Source organism: Scyliorhinus canicula, chromosome 16 (assembly GCF_902713615.1).
Source record: "Scyliorhinus canicula chromosome 16, sScyCan1.1, whole genome shotgun sequence".
Lineage (NCBI taxonomy): Eukaryota > Metazoa > Chordata > Chondrichthyes > Carcharhiniformes > Scyliorhinidae > Scyliorhinus > Scyliorhinus canicula.
This window is the reverse complement of record NC_052161.1, coordinates 24,350,508-24,370,644: the sequence shown is the minus strand read 5'-3', so window position 1 is coordinate 24,370,644 and position 20,137 is coordinate 24,350,508. Positions and strand designations below refer to the sequence as shown.

At 44.6% G+C, this 20,137-nt stretch overlaps 1 protein-coding gene across 4 annotated transcripts in view; it reads left to right on the top strand.

Moving 5' to 3' along the window:
- The window catches only part of atrnl1b (attractin-like 1b), a 1,095,064-nt gene that overhangs the window by 184,931 nt on the left and 889,996 nt on the right, over positions 1-20,137 (top strand). For all 4 annotated transcript variants that reach the window (XM_038774130.1, XM_038774131.1, XM_038774132.1 and 1 more), the window contains exons 8-9: positions 7,014-7,269; positions 15,208-15,391. In XM_038774130.1, the coding sequence (XP_038630058.1) occupies positions 7,014-7,269; positions 15,208-15,391 (440 nt within the window). The remainder of the gene's footprint in view (positions 1-7,013; positions 7,270-15,207; positions 15,392-20,137) is intronic.

Sequence of the window (20,137 nt, the reverse complement as noted above, 5' to 3'; positions counted from 1 at the left end):
TTGATTGTGTAAACCAGAAAGTTCTGAGAAATCAGTTTCAAAGAGACGTCTCAGGTTGAGGGTGCAATTTTAATGTGTGCCTCCATGGAGTGGTGCAAACCATCTAGTCTGTGGCGAATTAGGTCACGTGGCATACTCCATTATCTTTACTGCAAATTTCTGAATTGGTTCACAGCACTTGCCTTATTATATTTTTTAACGATTGTTATTCCTCCATCACTTTTTAGGCTCTCATCTGGGAGCCAATCATGCATTATAATGCTGTCGTACTAAGACAGAAACATCAGCTGTATACTCCTTTTTTGATGCCATTATCCCTGTATTCATTTTAAATCGAGATATTATTTGTTTTACCTGCTGAAATCAACTATGTTAATTCATTTTTAAAGTAAGATGAAGGAAAACTTTTAATGCCTTCCCAGCCAAAATACTTAAAATTAATTCTAATTGTTTTTCCGTTTTGAGTTGCTTGTTGGAAGGAATTACTTTAATGCAGTTCATTTTTCATTTAATTTCTCTCTACCACAATCCAAGATATCAATAAACTCAATGTTCTCCTTTTCAAGTAATAATGAGGTAATCATTCAAGCTTTCTATGTCTACAGGACCAAAAACAGCTCTGATATATATGACTAATATATGTTGGACATTTGCTTTTGGCTTTGTTAAGCATTTGGTAAATTATAAGGAGCGTTGCAATAACTATTGGCATCTTGATACTTACTTGTTCTATTTTGCCACTAGAGTGCAGTGTTGCTTTCTATTGACTATGGGATTTGTGTTGGAACACCATTATCCATCACAGATTTTTAACATGAGTCTTGGGCAATAATTAATATCAACGTGAAATCTTTTTAAGCACTGGGAGCATGGCATCATTTTTAGATTGACATTTATGATCAGTATGAAAACTGAGCCCATGGAGGTGTGTTTACTTGAACCATGAGATCAAAATGGATTATACATTCGAAGCAAAATGGGTAATTGGCAATTACAGTGAGTAATTGGTTTGCAGTACAATTGAGCATGCGTTACAATTATAGTATAATACTCCAACAGATGAACTTAAAAGCATAAAACAAAATTCCTACAGTGAAACTTCTAAATTTGTTTTCACTGAGCTGAAATAAATGATTGGATTTTTGATGAGTATAGTCATTGAATGGTTAATAAGGATATCAGTGTTTGAATCCCCTACCCTTTATTAAAATTATTTGTTGTAATTCTGTAGTAATTTTAATATTTCTGTAACAGTTCCACCTTTTATTGATATAAAGTAATATCAGCAGAACAAAGAGGAACACCGTCAATAATAATCTTTATTGTCACAAGTAGGTTTACATTAACAGTGCAATGAAGTTACTGTGAAAAGCCCCTAGTCGCCACATTCCGGTGCCTGTTCGGGTACACAGAGGGAGAATTCAGAATGTCCAAATGACCTAATAGCACGTCTTTTGGGACTTGTGGGAGGAAACCGGCACACCTAGAGGAAACCCACGCAGATACGGGGAGAACGAGCAGACTCCCCACAGACAGTAACCCAAGCCAGGAATCGAACCTGGGACCCTGGCGCTGTGAAGCCATAGTGCTAACCACTATGCCACCGTGATGATTCAATTGTTGATTTTACAAATTGTGCAGATAGAGGGGTTGAGTGATGCAGTGGTTAGATCCTGACATATCAACATAACAACACTGAATTCAGCTCTAATTAATGGATGAATGGGGCATGGGTTGCTACCAGCAGTAGCATCCTCAGCTTGACTACTAAGTTGAAATGTGCAAAGTCATGCTTTTGTTAGGTGCAAAACAATTGCAAAATATATGTTTTTTGACGGCAACCTGAAACTGCTGAGTACCAAGGAAATGATTCAACTGACATCACTCTGCTTACTTAACAACCATGAATCGTTGTGATATTTGAAGATCCAGAGCATAATGCATTGTGTGGTACCTGACCCTGTCTTCATTAAATGGCTTGTATGATCTACCATGAGCAACAGTGTGGGAAACTAACTTAATGTATGGCTGTGCATGTTTCCTTTTTGTCAGTGCCATTTTGAACAAAGAACGAAGAAAATAACAGCTCAGGAACAATCCCTTCGGCCCTCCAAGCATGCACCGGCCATGCTGCCCGTCTGAACTAAATCCCCCATACCCTTTCGGGAACTATATCCCTCTATTCCCATCCTATTCATGTATTTGTCAAGACGCCCCTTAAAAGTCACTATCGTATCTGCTTCCACTACCTCCCCGGCAGCGGGTTCCAGGTTCCTACCACCCTCTGTAAAAGCCTTGCCTCTTTAAATCTTCTCCCTCGCACCTTAAACCTATGCCTAGTCATTGACTCTTCCACCCTGAGAAAAAGCTTCTGACTATCCACTCTGTCCATGCCCCTCATAATCTTGTAGACTTCTATCAGGTTTCCCCTCAACCCCTATCATTTGAATGAGAACAAACCAAGTTACCACTCCAACTTCTCCTCATAGCTAATGCCCTCCATACCAGCCAACATCCTGTACCCCCATCTTTTCTGTACCCCCTCCAAAGCCTCCACATCCTTCTGGTAGTATTGCAACCACAATTGAACACTATATTCCATGTGCGGCCTAACTAAGGTTCTATAAAGCTGCAACATGACTTGCCAATTTTTAAACTCAGTGAGGGCTAGCATGCCTTCTTGACTACCTCCTCCACCTGTGTGGCCACTTTCAGTGACCTGTACACCCAGATCCCTCTGCTTATCAATACTTTTAAGGGTTCTGCCATTCACTGTATATTTCCCATCTGTATTATACCTTCCAAAATGCACTACCTCACATTTATCCGGATTAATCTCCATCTGCCATCTCTCCGTCCCAGTCTCCAACCGATCTACATCCTGCTGTATCCTCTGATGGCCCTCATTGCCATTCGCAATTCCACCAACCTTTGTGTCGTCCGCAAAGGTTGTGTCAAATCAAACCAGTTATATTTTCCTCTAAATCATTGATAAATATTAAAAACAGCAAAGATCCCAGCACTGATACCTGAGAAACGCCACTGGTCACAGCCCTCCATTCAGAAACACACCTTTCCACTGTTACCCTGTCTTCTATGACTGAGCCAGTCCTGTATCCACCTTGCCAGCTCACCTCTGATTCCGTTCGACTTTACCTTCTGTACCAGTCTGCCATGAAGGATCTTGTCAAAGGCTTTACTGAAGTCCATGTAGACAACATCCACTGCCCTACCCCCATTAGTCATCTTCGTCACGTCCTCGAAAAACTCGATCAAGTTAGTGAAACATGACCTCTCCTTCACAAAACCATGTTGCCTCTCGCTAATATGTCCACTTATTTCCAAGTGGGAGTAAACCCTGACCCGAAGAATCCTCTCCAATAATTTCCCTACAACTGATGTGAAGCTCAATGGCCTTTAATTACCTGGATTATCCTTGCTTTCCTTCTTAAACAAAGGACCTCCCCTGTCGCCAGTGAGGACACAAAGATTTCTCTCAAGGCCCCAGCAATTTCCTCCCTGCCTCTCTTAGTATTCTGGGGTATATCCCATCAAGTCCGGGGACTTGTCTACGTTATGTTTTTAAAGACCCCCAATACCTCCTTTTTGATCTCAACATGACCCAAACTACTACACACTCAGACTACCCCAGAGTCATCAACCACCAAGCCCTTCTCTTTGGTGAATACTGATGCAAAGTATTCGTTTGTCTATTTCCTCTGGCTCCTGACATAGATTTCCTTCCCTGTCCTTGAGTGGGCCAACCTGCTACCTGGCTACCCTCTTGCTCTTTATATATGTATAAAAAGCCTTGGGATTTCCCTTAATCCTGCTGGCCAATTACTTTTCGTGACCAATTTTAGCCCTCCTGACTCCTTGCTTCAGTTTTTTTCTACTTCCCTTGTATTCCATACTTGCTCTGTGTGTTCCCAGCCTCCTAGCCTTGACAAATGCTTGCTTTTTCTTTTTGACTAGGCTCATAATATCTCTCGTTATCCAAGGTTCCCGAAACTTGCCATACTTATCCTTCATCCTTATAGGACCGTGCCGATCCTGAATTCCTATGAACTCACACTTGAAAGCCTCCCACATGCCAGATGTTAATTTGCCTTAGAACATTCTTCAGTTCCTGCCTAATATTGTTGTAATTAGCCTTCCCCAATTTAGCACCTTCACTTGAGAATTACACTTATTTTTATCCATCAGTACCTTATATAGAATCATGGAACATTACAGTGCAGAAGGAGGCCATTCGGCCCTTGGAAAGAGCACCCCACTTAAACCCCTCCACCCTCTCCCCGTAACCCAGTAACCCAACCTTTTTGGACACTAAGGGCAGCTTATCATGGCCAATCCGCCTAACCTGCACACGGGAAGAACGTGCAGACTCGGCACAGTCAGTGACTCAAGCTGGGAATTAAACCTGGGACCCTGAAGCTGTGAAGCAGCCGTGCTAACCACTGTGCTACTGTGCTGCCCATGTGCTACCTTGCTGCCCATTGTGCTGCCCATAAAGCTTAAAGCTTACTGAATTGTGGTCACTGTTCCTGAACTGCTCCCCTACTGGACTCATTCCCTAATACCAGGTCCAGGACAGCCCCTTCGCCAGTTGGACGATCTACATACTGTTTCAAGAAGGCCTCCTGGATGCACCTTACAAACTCTGCCCACCCACGCCCCAGCACTGAGTCCCAGTCAATATAGGGGGTTAAAATCACCCACCACATTTACCCTGTTACTTTTCCACCATACCAAAATCTGCCAACATATCTGTTCCTCTATCTCCTGCTGGTTGTAAGGCAGCCTATCGTTAAACCCCCGACATTGTGACTAAATCCTTCCTATTCCTGAGCTCTGCCCATATTGCCATGCTGTATGAGCCCTCCGAGGTGTCCTCCTGCAGTATTGTTGTGATATTCCCCTTAACCAGAACTGCAGCTCCCCCACCCCTTTTACATCCCCCTCTATCCCGCCTGAAACATCTGTATCTTGGAACATTAAGCTGCAAATCCTGTCCTTCCCTTAACTAAGTCTCTGAAATGGCAACAACATCATAGTTCCAAGTACTAATCAAAGCTTTAATTTCATCTGCCTTATCTGTTACACTTCTCGCATTGAAACAAATGTCCCTCAGTTCACCAGACCCGCTTTGATCATCAACCACACCTTGTTTGCTTCCTCTGAGTCTTACTGGCCCTACTCTCTTGTTCCCATTCAGTTATTTCATCTTTGCTTTGGTTCCCACCCCCGGCAAACTAGTTTAAATCTTCCCGTGTGACACTAGCAAACCTCTAGGCCAGAATATTTATGCCCCTCCAGTTTATTTGCAACTCATCCTTCTTGTACAGGTCCCACTTGCCCCAGAAGAGATCCCAATGGTTCAGATATCTGAAACCCTCCTTTCTACACTAGCTGTTTAGCTACGTGTTGAGCTGTACCATCTTCCTGTTTCTAGCCTCACTGGCACGTGGCACAGGGAGTAATCCTGAGATTACAACCCTAGAGTTCCCGCTTTTTAACTTTCTACCTAACTCCCTAAACCGCTGCTGCAGGACCTCGTCACTATGTCGTTAGTGCCAATATGTACCCTGTGTTCGGCGGGGTGTTTGGGACCCCCGGTTGGGGGTTTTAAAATATTTCTTGCAGCTGTGCTTTTTTCCTTTTTCCCTATCATTTGGTCTTTTGACCTTTTTTTATTTTTAATGGATAATTAAATTGGTATAGAGTGGTATCAACTGTGCGACAAAGATTGAAACTATTTTAAATGAAATTGAATGAAAAATTGAAATATGGTCTAAAATATGTTTTTATCATAGCTACCTGGCCATCATTATTAGGAGCTGGTTAGATAAATTATCTTTAAATTTTCCCAGTTACCATGGTTTGCATATCATACCAGCTTATAAAACTTATGGGTATTGGGCAACAGTCAGTCATTGAAAGGGCTGTATAAGCATTAGTTCTGCAATATTTGGCGCTCTATATAGGTGTGTTGAAAATAATAGGATGTTGGGCTGCACCTGAAATTTGTCGCAATTAACTCTTGGTCAATGTGGCAGAAAATACCTCTGTTTGGGCTCAGTGAGAGCCCGAGGCCCAAAACGGGTTTGAGCGTGAGTACTGATATTTCACACTGCTGTTTAAAAAAAAAAATTCCAATTAAGGGGCAATTAAACGTGGCTAATCCATGTACCCTGCACATCTTTGGGTTGTGCGGGTAAGACCCACGCAGACAGGGGGAGAATGACAGTGATCCAGGGTCAGGGTCGAACCTGGGTCCTTGACATCGTGGGGCAGCAGTGCTAACCACTGTGTCACCATACCTCCCTTGCACATTGCTGTTTAATCAAACCGACAACTAGGTTTTCTAGAGGACCAAAATACTGCAAATGCTGTAAAACTGAAATAAAATTGCATCTATAATTCATCACAATTGCTTCCTGGCCAGTGTGGCAGAAAATACCCCATTTGGACCCATTAAGAGCCTGAGGCCAAAATAATAAATTTCTAGTGTGAAAAAATTGATATTTCATTGTTTAATCAAGTCTATAACTATATTTTCCATATGATCAAAATACTGTGAATACTGTAAAACTGAAATAAAAGGACAAAATGCTGGAAGCACTCGCATTTGGTGGAATTTGTGCAGCGAGAAATAGTCAATGTTTCATGTCAATGACCCGTTTGTTAATCTGCAGAATATTTACCATTGATGTCAATCATAAACTTTGAACAGTATAATCAGTGAATATTGAAATATAACTGAATCGTTTACTTTATTTTCAATTTAAGGACTTCTGTCTGCAAACTAAAATAATCCTTGTACTCTGTTTAATTCAGTGTTTAAACCTCATTAAATTGATTGGGCTGTTATAAATGAAAGATAAGGTAGAAATTAAATGCAATGATTAGAAAGAAAACTTTGACTTCTCCACTCAAAAGAAAATGCAACAGGATGCACATAAAGAAGAGTTGTTGTTCTGTTTTATTTAGTGACATTTCTTCCTTTGCAGGATGATATTTACATGTATGGAGGAAAAGTTGATATTGATAATGGAAATATCACAAACGAGCTATGGATCTTCAATATCCCCACTCTATCATGGACTAGAAAAATTCCAACAGTTCTGACCCCTGGCCAACAGTATGATGTAGAAGGACACTCTGCACACATCATTGAAATGGACAGTGGAGATGTAATCATGATCATCATTTTTGGATATTCTGCACTTTATGGTTACATAAACAGTGTTCAGGAATACAATATAAGTAAGTAATTTGTATAATTATTTTGAATTCTGAAGATGTATTGTGAAATCAGTTAATCAGAAAAATCTCATAGCTGATGAAAATGAACCAAGACCTTTTAATTGAAAGATTATACAGAATGACCCAGATTTTGTGGTAGTAATGACGACCAAACCGTTGGTATCACTGTCATTATTGCTCTGGAATTAAGAAACCTCTTGAGTTAGCACTTGTGCAATTCAAGTGTCGAAATCCAGAAGATGCTGCCAGTGAATCTATACTCTACTAGGAGGTGTGCTGGTGAGGTCCCCCAGACTGAAATCAATTAGAAATCTTCAAACTGATAAGATTTTCCACTTGTATGTTCATATAGACTTACAGTAAAAAACCCTTGAAAAAAATTGCACTGTGTTGAATGAGGTGTAACTGGAGCTGGAGTGGCTCAGTGGGTTGGTCTCCATCCTTTCAACAGAAATAACATGGATTCAGGTCCCACTCTAGGACTGGTTGGCTACAAAGGGAGTCCCATGTTAGATTTCATTGAAGCATATTCATCTAAATGGAAATTGTGTTTGCTGAACTCTGCACGTAAGTCCTGCAATTAAAGCTTACTATGAGGAGGAGTGCTGCAAATGCGTTACACAGAATAAAGTTTTTGTTGCAGAGACACTGCTGTACGTATGAAGGTAAAATAGCCTGAGAGAACTTAAGGAAGGTTTTTTGAATGATTTTACTCTAACCGTAGCACACATTCTATGTTGATACAAAGCTGTTTTACTGCTTCTGGTGGTGTATTAAAGATTACGGAATCCAAGACGCTGTGGTAACATGCATTTTTCATACATGATGTAGTTTGGAGCTACGGACAGTGGTAGTCAAGACTCCAATTTTCTTTCAATCATATGACTGACCAAGAATCTTTCCCTCTCTTAGTGCCTGCGTTTGGCATGAGTTGGGAGGATTTGAAGATTGATATCAAGCTCTTTGGCTGCGTTCAGAATTCACCTTACTTGCTCATCCATTGGATCTTGAACCCAGAGTTCTGGCCAGTGACAGGGATTCTACTCACTGTTCCACAAGACCATTCGTTTACTGTTAACTCATCAGATGACAGTATTATTCCAAATAACATGGTGTTCAAAAATGTGTGGATATAGTTAAGCATATCACTGTTGACAATCATCTAATATTTATGCTATGTGACTGATGCAAATTATGACAGCAACTATTTTGTTTAGTAAGCCTTTTCAGCGGTCACAAATACATTTATTTTATGGGCATCATAACTTAAATCAGAACAGTTTTCAGAGATTTATTTTAATGTTTACTTTTTAGTTTATTTGTTGGAAATTAAGGTGAACTTTAGGTAAAGTGTGGTAAACCTCAACCATAAATTACGAAGATTATCAAAATAGCGCAGATCTGGAATATTGCTGAACAGATTTGCTGTCAAAGTTTTTCATCTTGCACTCATCAGAGCAGACACAAGAACTACATGTGGGCATAAGTACCACACAGATGGGTAATGTGGTATATGAATTTTAGTACTGGTGTGATGCCAGGTACGTAGGCCATACATCCCAATAGCTGGTGGATCATATAAAACAGCACGTCCACTCAGTTGATCGTAATAGGCAAAGTACTGATCGTACTCAACTAACCCATGCTTGCAAAGTTCAGAACAGAATGTGTAACATTAAATGCGATTCCGTGATTCGGCACCACTTGTTGAACAATAACGATAGTGCTTATAATTACACTAACAACCAATTTATGATTATTAGTCATGTGGTTCAATTCTGATTGCCAGAAGCTACATATATTCATTTGCAGGGACTTGTCCTCTGCAGACAAAAGGAATACGATCAGACATTGAACACGGTTTTAAAAATTAAAAAAAAAAATTTAGAGTACCCAATTCATTTTTTCCAATTAAGGGGCAATTTAGCGTGGCCAATCCACCTACCCTGCACATCTTTGGGTTGTGGGGGTGAAACCCAAGCAAACACGAGGAGAATGTGTAAACTCCACACGGACAGTGACCCAGAGCCGGGATTGAACCTGGGACCTCGGCGCCGTGAGGCAGCAGGGCTAACCCACTGCGCCACCATGCTGCCCCGACATTGAACATGGTTAAACATGGTTTCAGAATCAACATAAGCATGGGGGAATAATAGCTCTCTGATGCACTCACCATGTTAACATGCCTCGGTTAATCATCACCCATTTGTCATGTAATATAAATTGTTGTTCCCTTTGAAATGCAACGGGCGCAATTCTCCGCACTCACGACGGTGCGGAGAATAGTGGGGTTCGTAAATTTTTACGGCCACGCTAGTCTGACGCCCTCCCGCTATTCTCCCCCCCCCCCCCCCCCCCGCCCTACTCCCGACACGAATCGCTGCCGCCATTTTTTCACGGCCAGCAGCGATTCTCAGCTGGCCGATGGGCCGAAGTCCAAGCCCTTTACGGCTGTTTTTACGAACGGCAAACACACCTGGTCTGGCCGTTCGTAAAAACAGCCGTAAAGTCCCGATCTTGGCAACCATGGCACCGATTGGCATGGCAGTACCACGGCCGTGCCAAGGGTGCCATGGGCCCGCGATCGGTGGGCACCGATCGCGGGCAGCAGGTCCGATTCCCGCGCACTCTTTGTCCTTCCGCCGCCCCGCTGTATCACTTCGCGGGGCGGCTGAGGGGCATCCTGGCCCGCGCATGTGCGGGTTTCGCGCAAATGCGCGATGACGTCATCGCGCATGTGCGGGTTTCGCGCAAATGCGCGATGACGTCATCCGCGCATGCGCGGGTTGGAGTCTTCCAATCTGCGCATGCGCGGCTGACGTTATGTGATGCGTCAGCCGGCGCAAACTCTGGCAAGCGGGCTTAACGAAATTTGTTAAGCCCGCGATGCCGGAGTTCACGGCCGCGGCATACTAGCCCCGACCGGGGACCAGAATCGGTTCCCGGTCGGGGAGGGGGAGGCTGGCGTCAAACCCGCCTGGATTTGACGCCAGCCTTACGATTTCTCCCTGTCTGGGAGAATCGCGCCCAACATTTTTGTATCTGTCCTAATGAGTGCAAGGCAAAGAACTTTTGACAGCATGTCTCTCTTTCCACAAAGAGAATAACTTGGATCATTTGTGTTATGCAATCTAGATAATACTCAATCCCGTTCAATCTTAAATGTTCTGCAAACTGGGGCGGGATTCCCCCCTACCCGGCGGGGCGGGGGGTCCCGGTGTAGCGGAGTGGCGCCAACCACTCCGGCGTCGGGCCTCCCCAAAGGTGCGGAATTCTCCGCACCTTTGGGGGCCAAGCCCTCACATTGAGGGGCTAGGCCCGCGCCGGAGCAGTTGGCACCACGCCGACTGGTGGCAAAACCGGCACCAGCGGCCTTTGACGCTCGGCGCCAGGGCTGGCCGATAGGCCTTCGCCGGTTCACGCATGCTCGCTGGGGGATTCTCTTCCTCGTCCGCCATGGTGGAGGCAGTGGCGGCGACGGAAGGGACAGAGTGCCCCCACGGCACTGGCCCGCCCGCTGATCGGTGGGCCCCAATCGCGGGCCTGGCCACCGTGGGGGCACCCCCCGGGGTCCGATTGCCTCGCGCCCCCCCTCCCCCAGGACCCCGGGGGCCCGCTCGCGCCGCCGATCCTGTCGCCACCAGAGGTGGTTCAAACCTTAGCGGCGGGAGAGGCCTCCCAGCGGCGGGACTTCGGCCCATCGCGAGCCTGAGAATCGCCGCAGGGGGCTCGCCGCTCGGTGCGCCGCATTTCCCGCCCCCGCCAATTCCCGGGTGGCGGAGAATTTCTGCCATGGCGGGGGCGGGATTTTCGGTGGCCCCGGGCGATTCTCCGACCCTGCTGGGGGTCGGAGAATTTCGCCCCTGGTGTTTAATACACAGAGAAAGGAACAATTTCAGTTAGCTGGGGTGGCATTCTCCCCTACCCGGTGTGACGGAGGGTCCCGGAGTAAGGGAGTGGCGCCAACCACTCAGGGGTCGCGCCTCTCCAAAGGTGGGGAATTCTCCCCACCTTTGGGGGCCAGTCCCGCGCCGGAGCGGTTGCCACCAGAAGACCGGCGCAAAAAACCGGCGCCCCCGGCAGCGGGGCTGGCCGAAAGGCTTTCTCCGATCCGCGCATGCGCCGGCAGTGACGTCAGCGGCAGCTGGCCGTTGACGTCACTGCCGGCGCATGCGCGATGTGGGGTTCTCTTCCGCTTCCGCCATGGCGGAGGCCGTGGCGGATGCGGAAGAAAATAGTGCAGCCAGGGCACTGGCCCGGAGTCTGAGCGGGGGGCCCCGATCGCGGGCCAGGCCACCGTGGGGGCAACCCCCGGGGTTCGATCGCCCCTCGCCCCCCCAGGACCCGGGGGCCTGCTCGCGCCGCTGACCCCGCCGTTCCAGAGGTGGTTTAAACCTCGGCGGCGGGAGAGGCCTCCCAGCGGTGGGACTTCGGCCCATCCGGGCCGGAGAATCACCGCAGGGGCCTCTCCGATCGGAGTGGCGAGATTCCGCCGCCGCCACTTCCCGGGTGGCGGAGAATCTCTGCCACGGCGGGGGCGGGATTTTAGGCACCCCCAGGCGATTTTCCGACCCTGCTGGGGGTCAGAGAATTTCGCCCCTGAACTGTATGAATTCTAATTGAGTCAGCTTCTGCAGCCAGTTGTCTTCACTGTGCTGCATAATCAGGCATGAGGGAAGACTATTTGACACATCAAGGTTTATCGGCATTCTTTCACCATTTAGGTACTGTGCTTTCCTGTTTATTCTTCCTGCCTAAATGCACAATTACATATTTTCCCACATTATATTCTATTTGCCAGATTCTTGTCCACTCACTTAACCTATCTATATATTTTGTAGACTCCTTCTGTCCTCTTCAGAAGTTTCATTCCTATTTATCTTTGTGTTATCAACAAATTTGGCAATCATCCCCTGAACCAAATCACTTATATAAATTGTAAACAGTTGAGGTCTCAGCACTCAAATGTGACACACCATTCATTACATCTTGTCAACCTGAAAAAGACTCTCTGCTTCATGTTAGCCAGCCAGTCTTTTATACATGCCAATGTATCACCCCCTATATGACCTTTTATTTTCCACAATAATCTTTGATATGCAGCTTTATCAAATGCCTTTTGGAAATCTAAGTACAATACAACCACAAGTTCTCCTTTATCCACAGCACATATTACTTTCTCAAGGAATTCCAATATGTTGTTTAAACATGATTTCTCTTTCACAAAACCATGTTGACTCTGCCTGATTATCTTGAATTTAGCCAATTGCCCTGCTACAACTTCTTTAATGAAAGCTTCTAACATTTTTCCTATGATAGATGTTGAGCTAACTGGCTTGTTGTTTCCCACTTTCTTTCTCTCCCTTTTGAAATAATGGAGTTACATTTGCTATCTTCCAATTTAATGAAAACTGTTCTGAATATAGGGAGCTTTGGAAAATGAAAACTAATGCATCAGTTATCCGACTTGTCACTTATTTTAAGATCCTCGGAAGAAGTCCATCAGTACTTGGACTCTTGGCAGCTCCAATGATTTACTCAGTACCACATTTCTGGTGATTGTCATTTTCCTGAGTCCTCCTCCCTTCCATTTCCTGGTTTATAGCTGCACCTGGAATATTATTTATATCCTCTTTAATGAAAACGGATGTAAAATACCTGTTTAATTCATCAACCATTTCCTTGTTGTACTAACGCTTACTTTGTTAACTTGTTTCTTTGTTGAATATTGATAGGAACTCTTACTATCTGTTTATATATTTCTGGCTAGCTTTCCCTCGTACTCCAATTTTTCCCTCATCTTTTAGTCATTCTTTACTTTTCCTTATAGTCTGTCCAATTTTCTGAGCTTCCACCTATCTTTGCAGAATTATATGCCTTTTCTTTAAGTTTAAGTATCTTTAGCCTTTTTTGTTATTTGTATCTAGAGGATACTTATGCAATTCATCTTTTCAATTCATCTGCCATCTCCTTGTTTTCCATTGTCAATTCTCCACACTTACTTTCTGAGGACCAAAGCTCACTTGTTAACTCTTGTTAGAATATTTATAAAAATTCTTGCTATCTGTCTTTATATTTCTGGATAGCTTTCTCCCGTATTCCCTCTTTATTAATCTTTTAGTCATCCTTTGCTGTTCCTGATATTCTGTCAAATCTTCTGACTTCCACCTATCTTTGCACAGCTATGCTTTTTTTTAAAGTTTGATACTATTAGTTAAACATGGTGGTGGGTCCTTCTCTTCAGACTTTTCTTACTAGTTGGAATGTACCTATTCAGTGCATTCTGATATACCCTCAGGGATGAAATTAATTAAATTTCTTCCACGTGCTCTCGTTGACCCATACCCTGCATGATTGGTTCAGGTAAACACAGTAAAGACACCTGAATTTAGTACAACTCTACTTTGTTCAAAAGCATTACTGAGATCTGAGTGTTACCTGCACAGGTGAGGGAGCTGGCCAGGCTTCAGTCACTCGATATGAATATGTTCTTCTCTGAGCTCAAAGCTCAGGCTCTTTCTTTTGCAATGGTTGTTCTGAGCTCCGTGCTCAGGGCACTCATCCTGCAATAGTGGTTGTTGTTCTCTGAGCTCAGGATCCTTCATCCGTAATGGTGGTTTCTGGGTTGTAACGCTTTCCCTTTCCTTTTGCATGCTCCAAGAGTCCTTCTCTTCTACACAGTCAGTAAAGTGATCAACCATAATATGCCAGTAAAGTGATCATCCACAACATGTCCCAATTTGCCTCGGGCTGGTTTCTGCTCCGGGCTTACAAGATGTCTTTAGTTGGCACTTTTCTTGCTATATTCGCTGCCTGCCTGCTGCACTATCATGTGGGGACTCTCCCCCCCCCCCCCCCCCCCCCCCCCCCCCCCCCCCAAAACACACACACACACCTATGCTCCTGACATTAACTACAGGGATATCTCTAAAATACAACTTCAATATTGGAATAAAAGTCTGAAAAAACCTCATGGAAACCCCTCATTGGCCAATGGATCTGATCTTGCTACCCTCCCTATTTTCGTTGTACTTATGGTAGTTTAAACCTTCTCTAATTCTCTAGTTATGTGGCTCACTAGAACACTGGTCCCAGCACAGACCCCACTTTCCCCAGCACTGGTACCAGTGCTGTATGAACCAGAAACCACTTCTTCTACGTGATTCTTTGAGCAACGCAATCAGCGTTCTAATCTGATTTGTCCTCTGCCAATTTGCATATGGCTCAGTTAACAATCCAGTATTATGACCGTTGAGACTCTGCTTCTTAATTTGGTGCCTAGGTCCTTATTCTGACTATACAGAACCACCTCCTTTTCCTGCCTATGTCATTGGTGCCTATTGGACCATGGCTGGGTCCCCCTTCCCCACCCACTGCAAGTTCCTCTCCAGTCCTCAGCAGATGTCCTGAACCCTGGCACCGGGCAAGCATACATCTGCCTGGATGCTCACTCTTTGCTGCAGGGAATAGTGTCAATCCCTCTGATTATACTATCCCTTACTACCACTACATTTCTTTTGCTCTCCCCCACTTAAATGGCATCCTGTAACACAGTGCCATGGTCAACAACAGCTTGTATTTATATTATGCCTTGAAGACATCGCGAGTGTTTCACAGGACTATTATAAAATGAAAATTAACACTGAATCACAAGTGGCCAATGATTTTAAGGCACATATTATAAGAGGAAAGAGAGATAGAGTGGCAACGAGGTTTGGAGAGGGACTTGTCGAACATAACCATTCTGGTAAACCTCTTTGATTTTGTTTTCTGATAATTATTAGAAAGGATTAATCCTTAAAACACTAGCTGCAGTAAAACATTTCGATCCTGTGTGGTAAGATTTAAGAATTCTCTTCATTTATGGATAGGAAAGCAACAGAAAATAGTATGTGCTAATCTTAATATACTTTTAAACTAGTTTTATTTCTTGTTCAGAGACCAACACGTGGTTTGTGTCAGAGACCAAAGGAGCGATTGTCCAAGGTGGATATGGGCACAGCAGTGTTTACAATGCAATGACAAAATCAATTTATGTGCATGGAGGATACAAAGCATTTACAAACAATAAGTATGGCTTGGTGGATGATCTCTACAAGTACACAGTATATAGTCATACTTGGTAAGTGGTACAGTCAAGCATCCATTGAATTGATTTTTGTTGCAGCATTTGATTTGTAATAGAAGTGAAATTGTGATGGGATCTTAATAGAGTCGAAATAGCGAATCCATTTTTTTTACTGTGCTTTACAGTGCTATCCAGGAATATTGAAAAATAATTTGCTTATGAAAGCTTAAGCGTTTAAGGTTACTTGATAAAATGGTGCATTTGGCTAGGTTTATTACTTGTGGACTTATGATTTTATTTTAGTAGTTTGCCAGATTTTTCAATTCTATAGTGAGAAAGCAATTTTCTGCAAAACTGACAAGCAACTTTACTGCATGCAGGAAAGTAACCCTAATTTTAAAACATTCCTAAATCCATTTTATTTGCCTACTTGTCCATTCCTCTGGACGCACAACATTTTGCAGCACATGGTCTTACTCATCAGTTGAAATACACTTAGGAATATAATGAAAATTGGAGAAAATGAGCTCATTAAGCTTTTATGATTTTAGCTTGCAGAATTTAAAAAAATCAAAGTGCAATGCTGATGATTTTGAATTCTTCTACAATATCTATATGTAATATAAACTCGGAGTTACTTTGACAATTTATTATGAGCATAATTTCAAAGTGACTTTTTCCTGCCTTCTGAAAAGAGGTTATGTTTGCTTCTCACATGTTATCATGACTCTCAAAGGTCGCTAAGTGCTGCACAACTGATGAGTTGTTTGAAGTGGTAATTATTTTATACAAAACTCTTTAATTAATCATGTTGAATTATTACTCCTGTGAGTGATTAAAATAATTTTGGAAGGTGAATATTATATTTTTGTTGATATGTGTGTGAACGGATCGTTCTTGACCCCGAGATACTTCTAGTAAAATGTCCTAGTCCTGTTGCACACAATGAGAGTATAGATTCCTTTGTACAAACCTTACAAGTTCTGAATCAGTTGCAAGTCTCTTAAAAAGATGATGCATTAGATGATCCGACAAAGGTCTTCTCACTTAACAAGAATTCACTGATATTGTGAGAGAGGGCAGCATTTTATGAGATTCAGAATTAAATATAGAATTGAATATGTCAATTTTATGACAGAAAAACAGAAATGAAACAGATCTTTGGTTCAAAATGGGTTAAAGCAGGCACTTTAAATGTATCTTGTGTAATTCTTGTTGCATTGTGATAAATTAGATATTTAAAAAAAAAAATTTTACATTACCAAATTATTTTTTCCAATTAAGGGGCAATTTAGCGTGGCCAATACACCTACCCTGCACATTTTTGGGTTGTGGGGGCTAAACCCACGCAGACACGGGGAGAATGTGCAAACTCCACACGGACAGTGACCCAGAGCCGGGATCGAACCTGGGACCTCAGCGCCGCGAGGCGGTTGTGCTAACCACTAGGCCACCGTGCTGCCCGATAAATTAGATATTAATGAGTTGTTTAGCAGCACGGTAGCGCTGTTGCTTCACAACTCCAGGGTCCCAGGTTCAATTCCCGGGTTGGGTCACTGTCTGCGCGGAGTCTGCACGTTCTCCCCGTGTGTGCGTGGGTTTCCTCCGGGCACTCCGGTTTCCTCCCACAGTCCGAAGATGTGCAGGTAAGGTGGATTGGCTATGCTAAATTGCTCCTTGTGTCCAAAAAAGGGTAGGTGGGGTTACAGGGATAGGGTGGAGGTGTAGGCTTGGGTAGGGTGCTCTTCCCAAGGTTCGGTGCAGCCTTGATGGGCCGAATAGCCCCCTTCTGCACTGTAAATTCTATGATTCTCTCTCTCACCTGAATCGATTGGTAATCTGCGGCAAACTTCTCCCCTACCCGGCGGGGCGGGGGGGGTTCCAGCGTAGCGAAGTGGCGCCAACCACTCCGGCGTCAGGCCTCCCCAAAGGTACGGAATTCTCCGCACCTTTAGGGGCTAGGCCCGCGCCAGAATGGCTCCCGCACCGCCGACTGGCGCCAATGGCCTTTGGCGCTACGCCGCCTGGCGTCGGGACTGGCTGAAAGGCCGTCGCCGGTCGGCGTGAGTCCGCGCATGCGCCGGAACGTCAGTGGCTGCTGACGTCACCACCGGCGCATGCGCGGTGGAGGGGGTCTCTTCCACCTCCACCATGGTGGAGGCCATGGTGGCGGCGGAAGAAAAAGAGTGCCCCCACGGTGCAGGCCCGCCCGCCGATCGGTAGGCCCCGATCGCGGGCCAGGCCACCGTGGGGGCATCCCCTGGGGTCCGATCTCCCCGTGCCCCCACCCAGAACCCCGGGACCCGCTCGCACCGCCTGCTCCCGCCGGCACAGAGGTGGTTTAAACCACGCCGGCGGGAGTGGCGGGACTTCGGCCCATCGCGCGGCAGAGAATCGCCGTGGGGGGCCCGCTGACCGGCGGGGCGCGATTCCCGCCACAGCCGATTCCTGGGCGGCGGAGAATTCCGGCCACGGCGGGGGCGGGATTTACGCCGGCCCCGGGCGATTCCCCGACCCTGCGGGGGGTCGGAGAATTCCACCCCTGATGTGTGATAAAGTATATTTAAATTGGTTACACAGGAGGTTAGCAAATTGATCTCCCAAAACCTAACATAGTTAAATAGAGGCTTGAAATGTTCTGTGATGATTCATACATTTTCACTCCCTTTCTTCTTTTGGGCGGCACGGTGGCACAGTGGTTGGCACTATTGCCTCATGGCTCCAGGGACCCGGGCTCAATTCCAGCCTCAGGTGACTGTTGGTGTGGAGTTTGCACTTTCGTCCCGTGTCAGCGTAGGTTCCCTCCAGGTGCTCCGGTTTCCTCCTACAGTCCAAAGACCCAGGTTAGGTGGATTGGCCATACTAAATTGCCCTTAGTGTCCAAAAAGGTTAGGTGGGATTACTGGTTTACAGGGATAGGGTGGAGGTGTGGGCTTCTGGGTGTTCTTTTCAAGGACCGGTGCAGACTCAATGGGTCGAATGGCCTCCTTCTGCACTGTAGATTCTATGATTCTATGATTCATACTAAAATCACAGTGGGGAGAAGATTTCACTGGCCTTCCGGAGTATCTCTGTGATGCATTAGGTAGGTTGTGAGGCGGGTATGGTTAAATCGGAGATAAGTTGATTCAGAAGTTGAGGAATGTTTTGGGAGTAAACCATGGAAAGAGTTGATAATTGATGGCGAGAAAGTTGAATACATTGTAGATCAAAATAACAAGTTAGTGGCCAACATGTTTCTTTTCTCTGGGCTGTTGGAAGTGATCTCTGCCATAATATATGTTTTACTCAACCTCTCCTCGTAATCCAACCCCTTCAACTCTAGGATTAACCTAGTGAATCTCCTCTGCACACCCTCCAGCGCCAGTACGTTCTTTCTCAGGTAAGGAGACCAAAACTGAACACAATACTCCAGGTGTGGCCTCACTAACACCTTATACAATTGCAGCATAACCTCCCTAGACTTAAACTCCATCCCTCTAGCAATGAAGGACAAAATTCCATTTGCCTTCTTAATCACCTTGTAATTGCACCTGTAAACTGACTTTTTGCAACTCATGCACTAGCACACCCAGGTCTCTCTGCACAGCAGCATGTTTTCATATTTTATCATTTAAATAATAATCCCTTTTGCTGTTATTCCTACCAAAATGGATAACCTCACATTTGTCAACATTGTATTCCATCTGCCAGACCCTAGCCCATTCACTTAGCCTAACCAAATCCCTCTGCAAACTTCCGGTATCCTCTGCACTTTTTGCTTTACCACTCATCTTAGTGTCGTCTGCAAACTTGGACACATTGCCCTTGGTCCCCCAACTCCAAATCATCTATGTAAATTGTGAACCCAACAAAATTGTGGGCCCAACACTGATCCCTGAGGGACACCACTAGCAACTGATTGCCAAGCAGAGAAACACCCATTAATCCCCACTCTTTGCTTTCTATTAATTAACCAATCCTCTATCCATGCTACTACTTTACCCTTAATGCCATGCATCTTTATCTTATGCAGCAACCTTTTGTGTGGCACCTTGTCAAAGGCTTCCTGAAAGTCCAGATTTACCACATCCATTGGCTCCCCGTTATCTACCGCTCTGGTAATGTCCTCAAAAAATTCCACTAAATTAGTTAGGCACGACCTTCCCTTTATGAACCCATGCTGTGTCTGCCCAATGGGACAATTTCCATCCAGATGCCTCGCTATTTCTTCTTTGACGATAGATTCCAGCATCTTCCCTACTACCGAAGTTAAGCTCACTGGCCTATAATTACCCGCTTTCTGCCTACCTCCTTTTTTAAACAGTGGTGTCACGTTTACTAATTTCGAATCCGCCGGGACCACCCCAGAGTCCAGTGAATTTTGGTAAATTATCACTAGTGCATTTGCAATTTCCCAGCCATCTCTTTTAGCACTCCGGGATGCATTCCATCAGGGCTGGGAGACTTGTCTACCTTTAGCCCCATTAGCTTGCCCATCAGTACCTCCTTAGTGATAGCAATCATTTCAAGGTCCTCACCTGTCATAGCCTCATTTCTATCAGTCACTGGCATGTTATTTGTGTCTTCCACTGTGAAGACTGACCCAAAAAACCTGTTCAATTCCTCATCTCCCATTATAAAATCTCCCTTCTCATCCTCTAAAGGACCAATATTTACCTGAGCCACTCTTTTTTGTTTTATATATTTGTAGAAACCTTTACTATGCGTTTTTATATTCTGAGCAAGTTTACTCTCATAATCTATCTTACTCTTCTTTATAGCTTTTTTAGTAGCTTTCTGTTGCCCCCTAAAGATTTC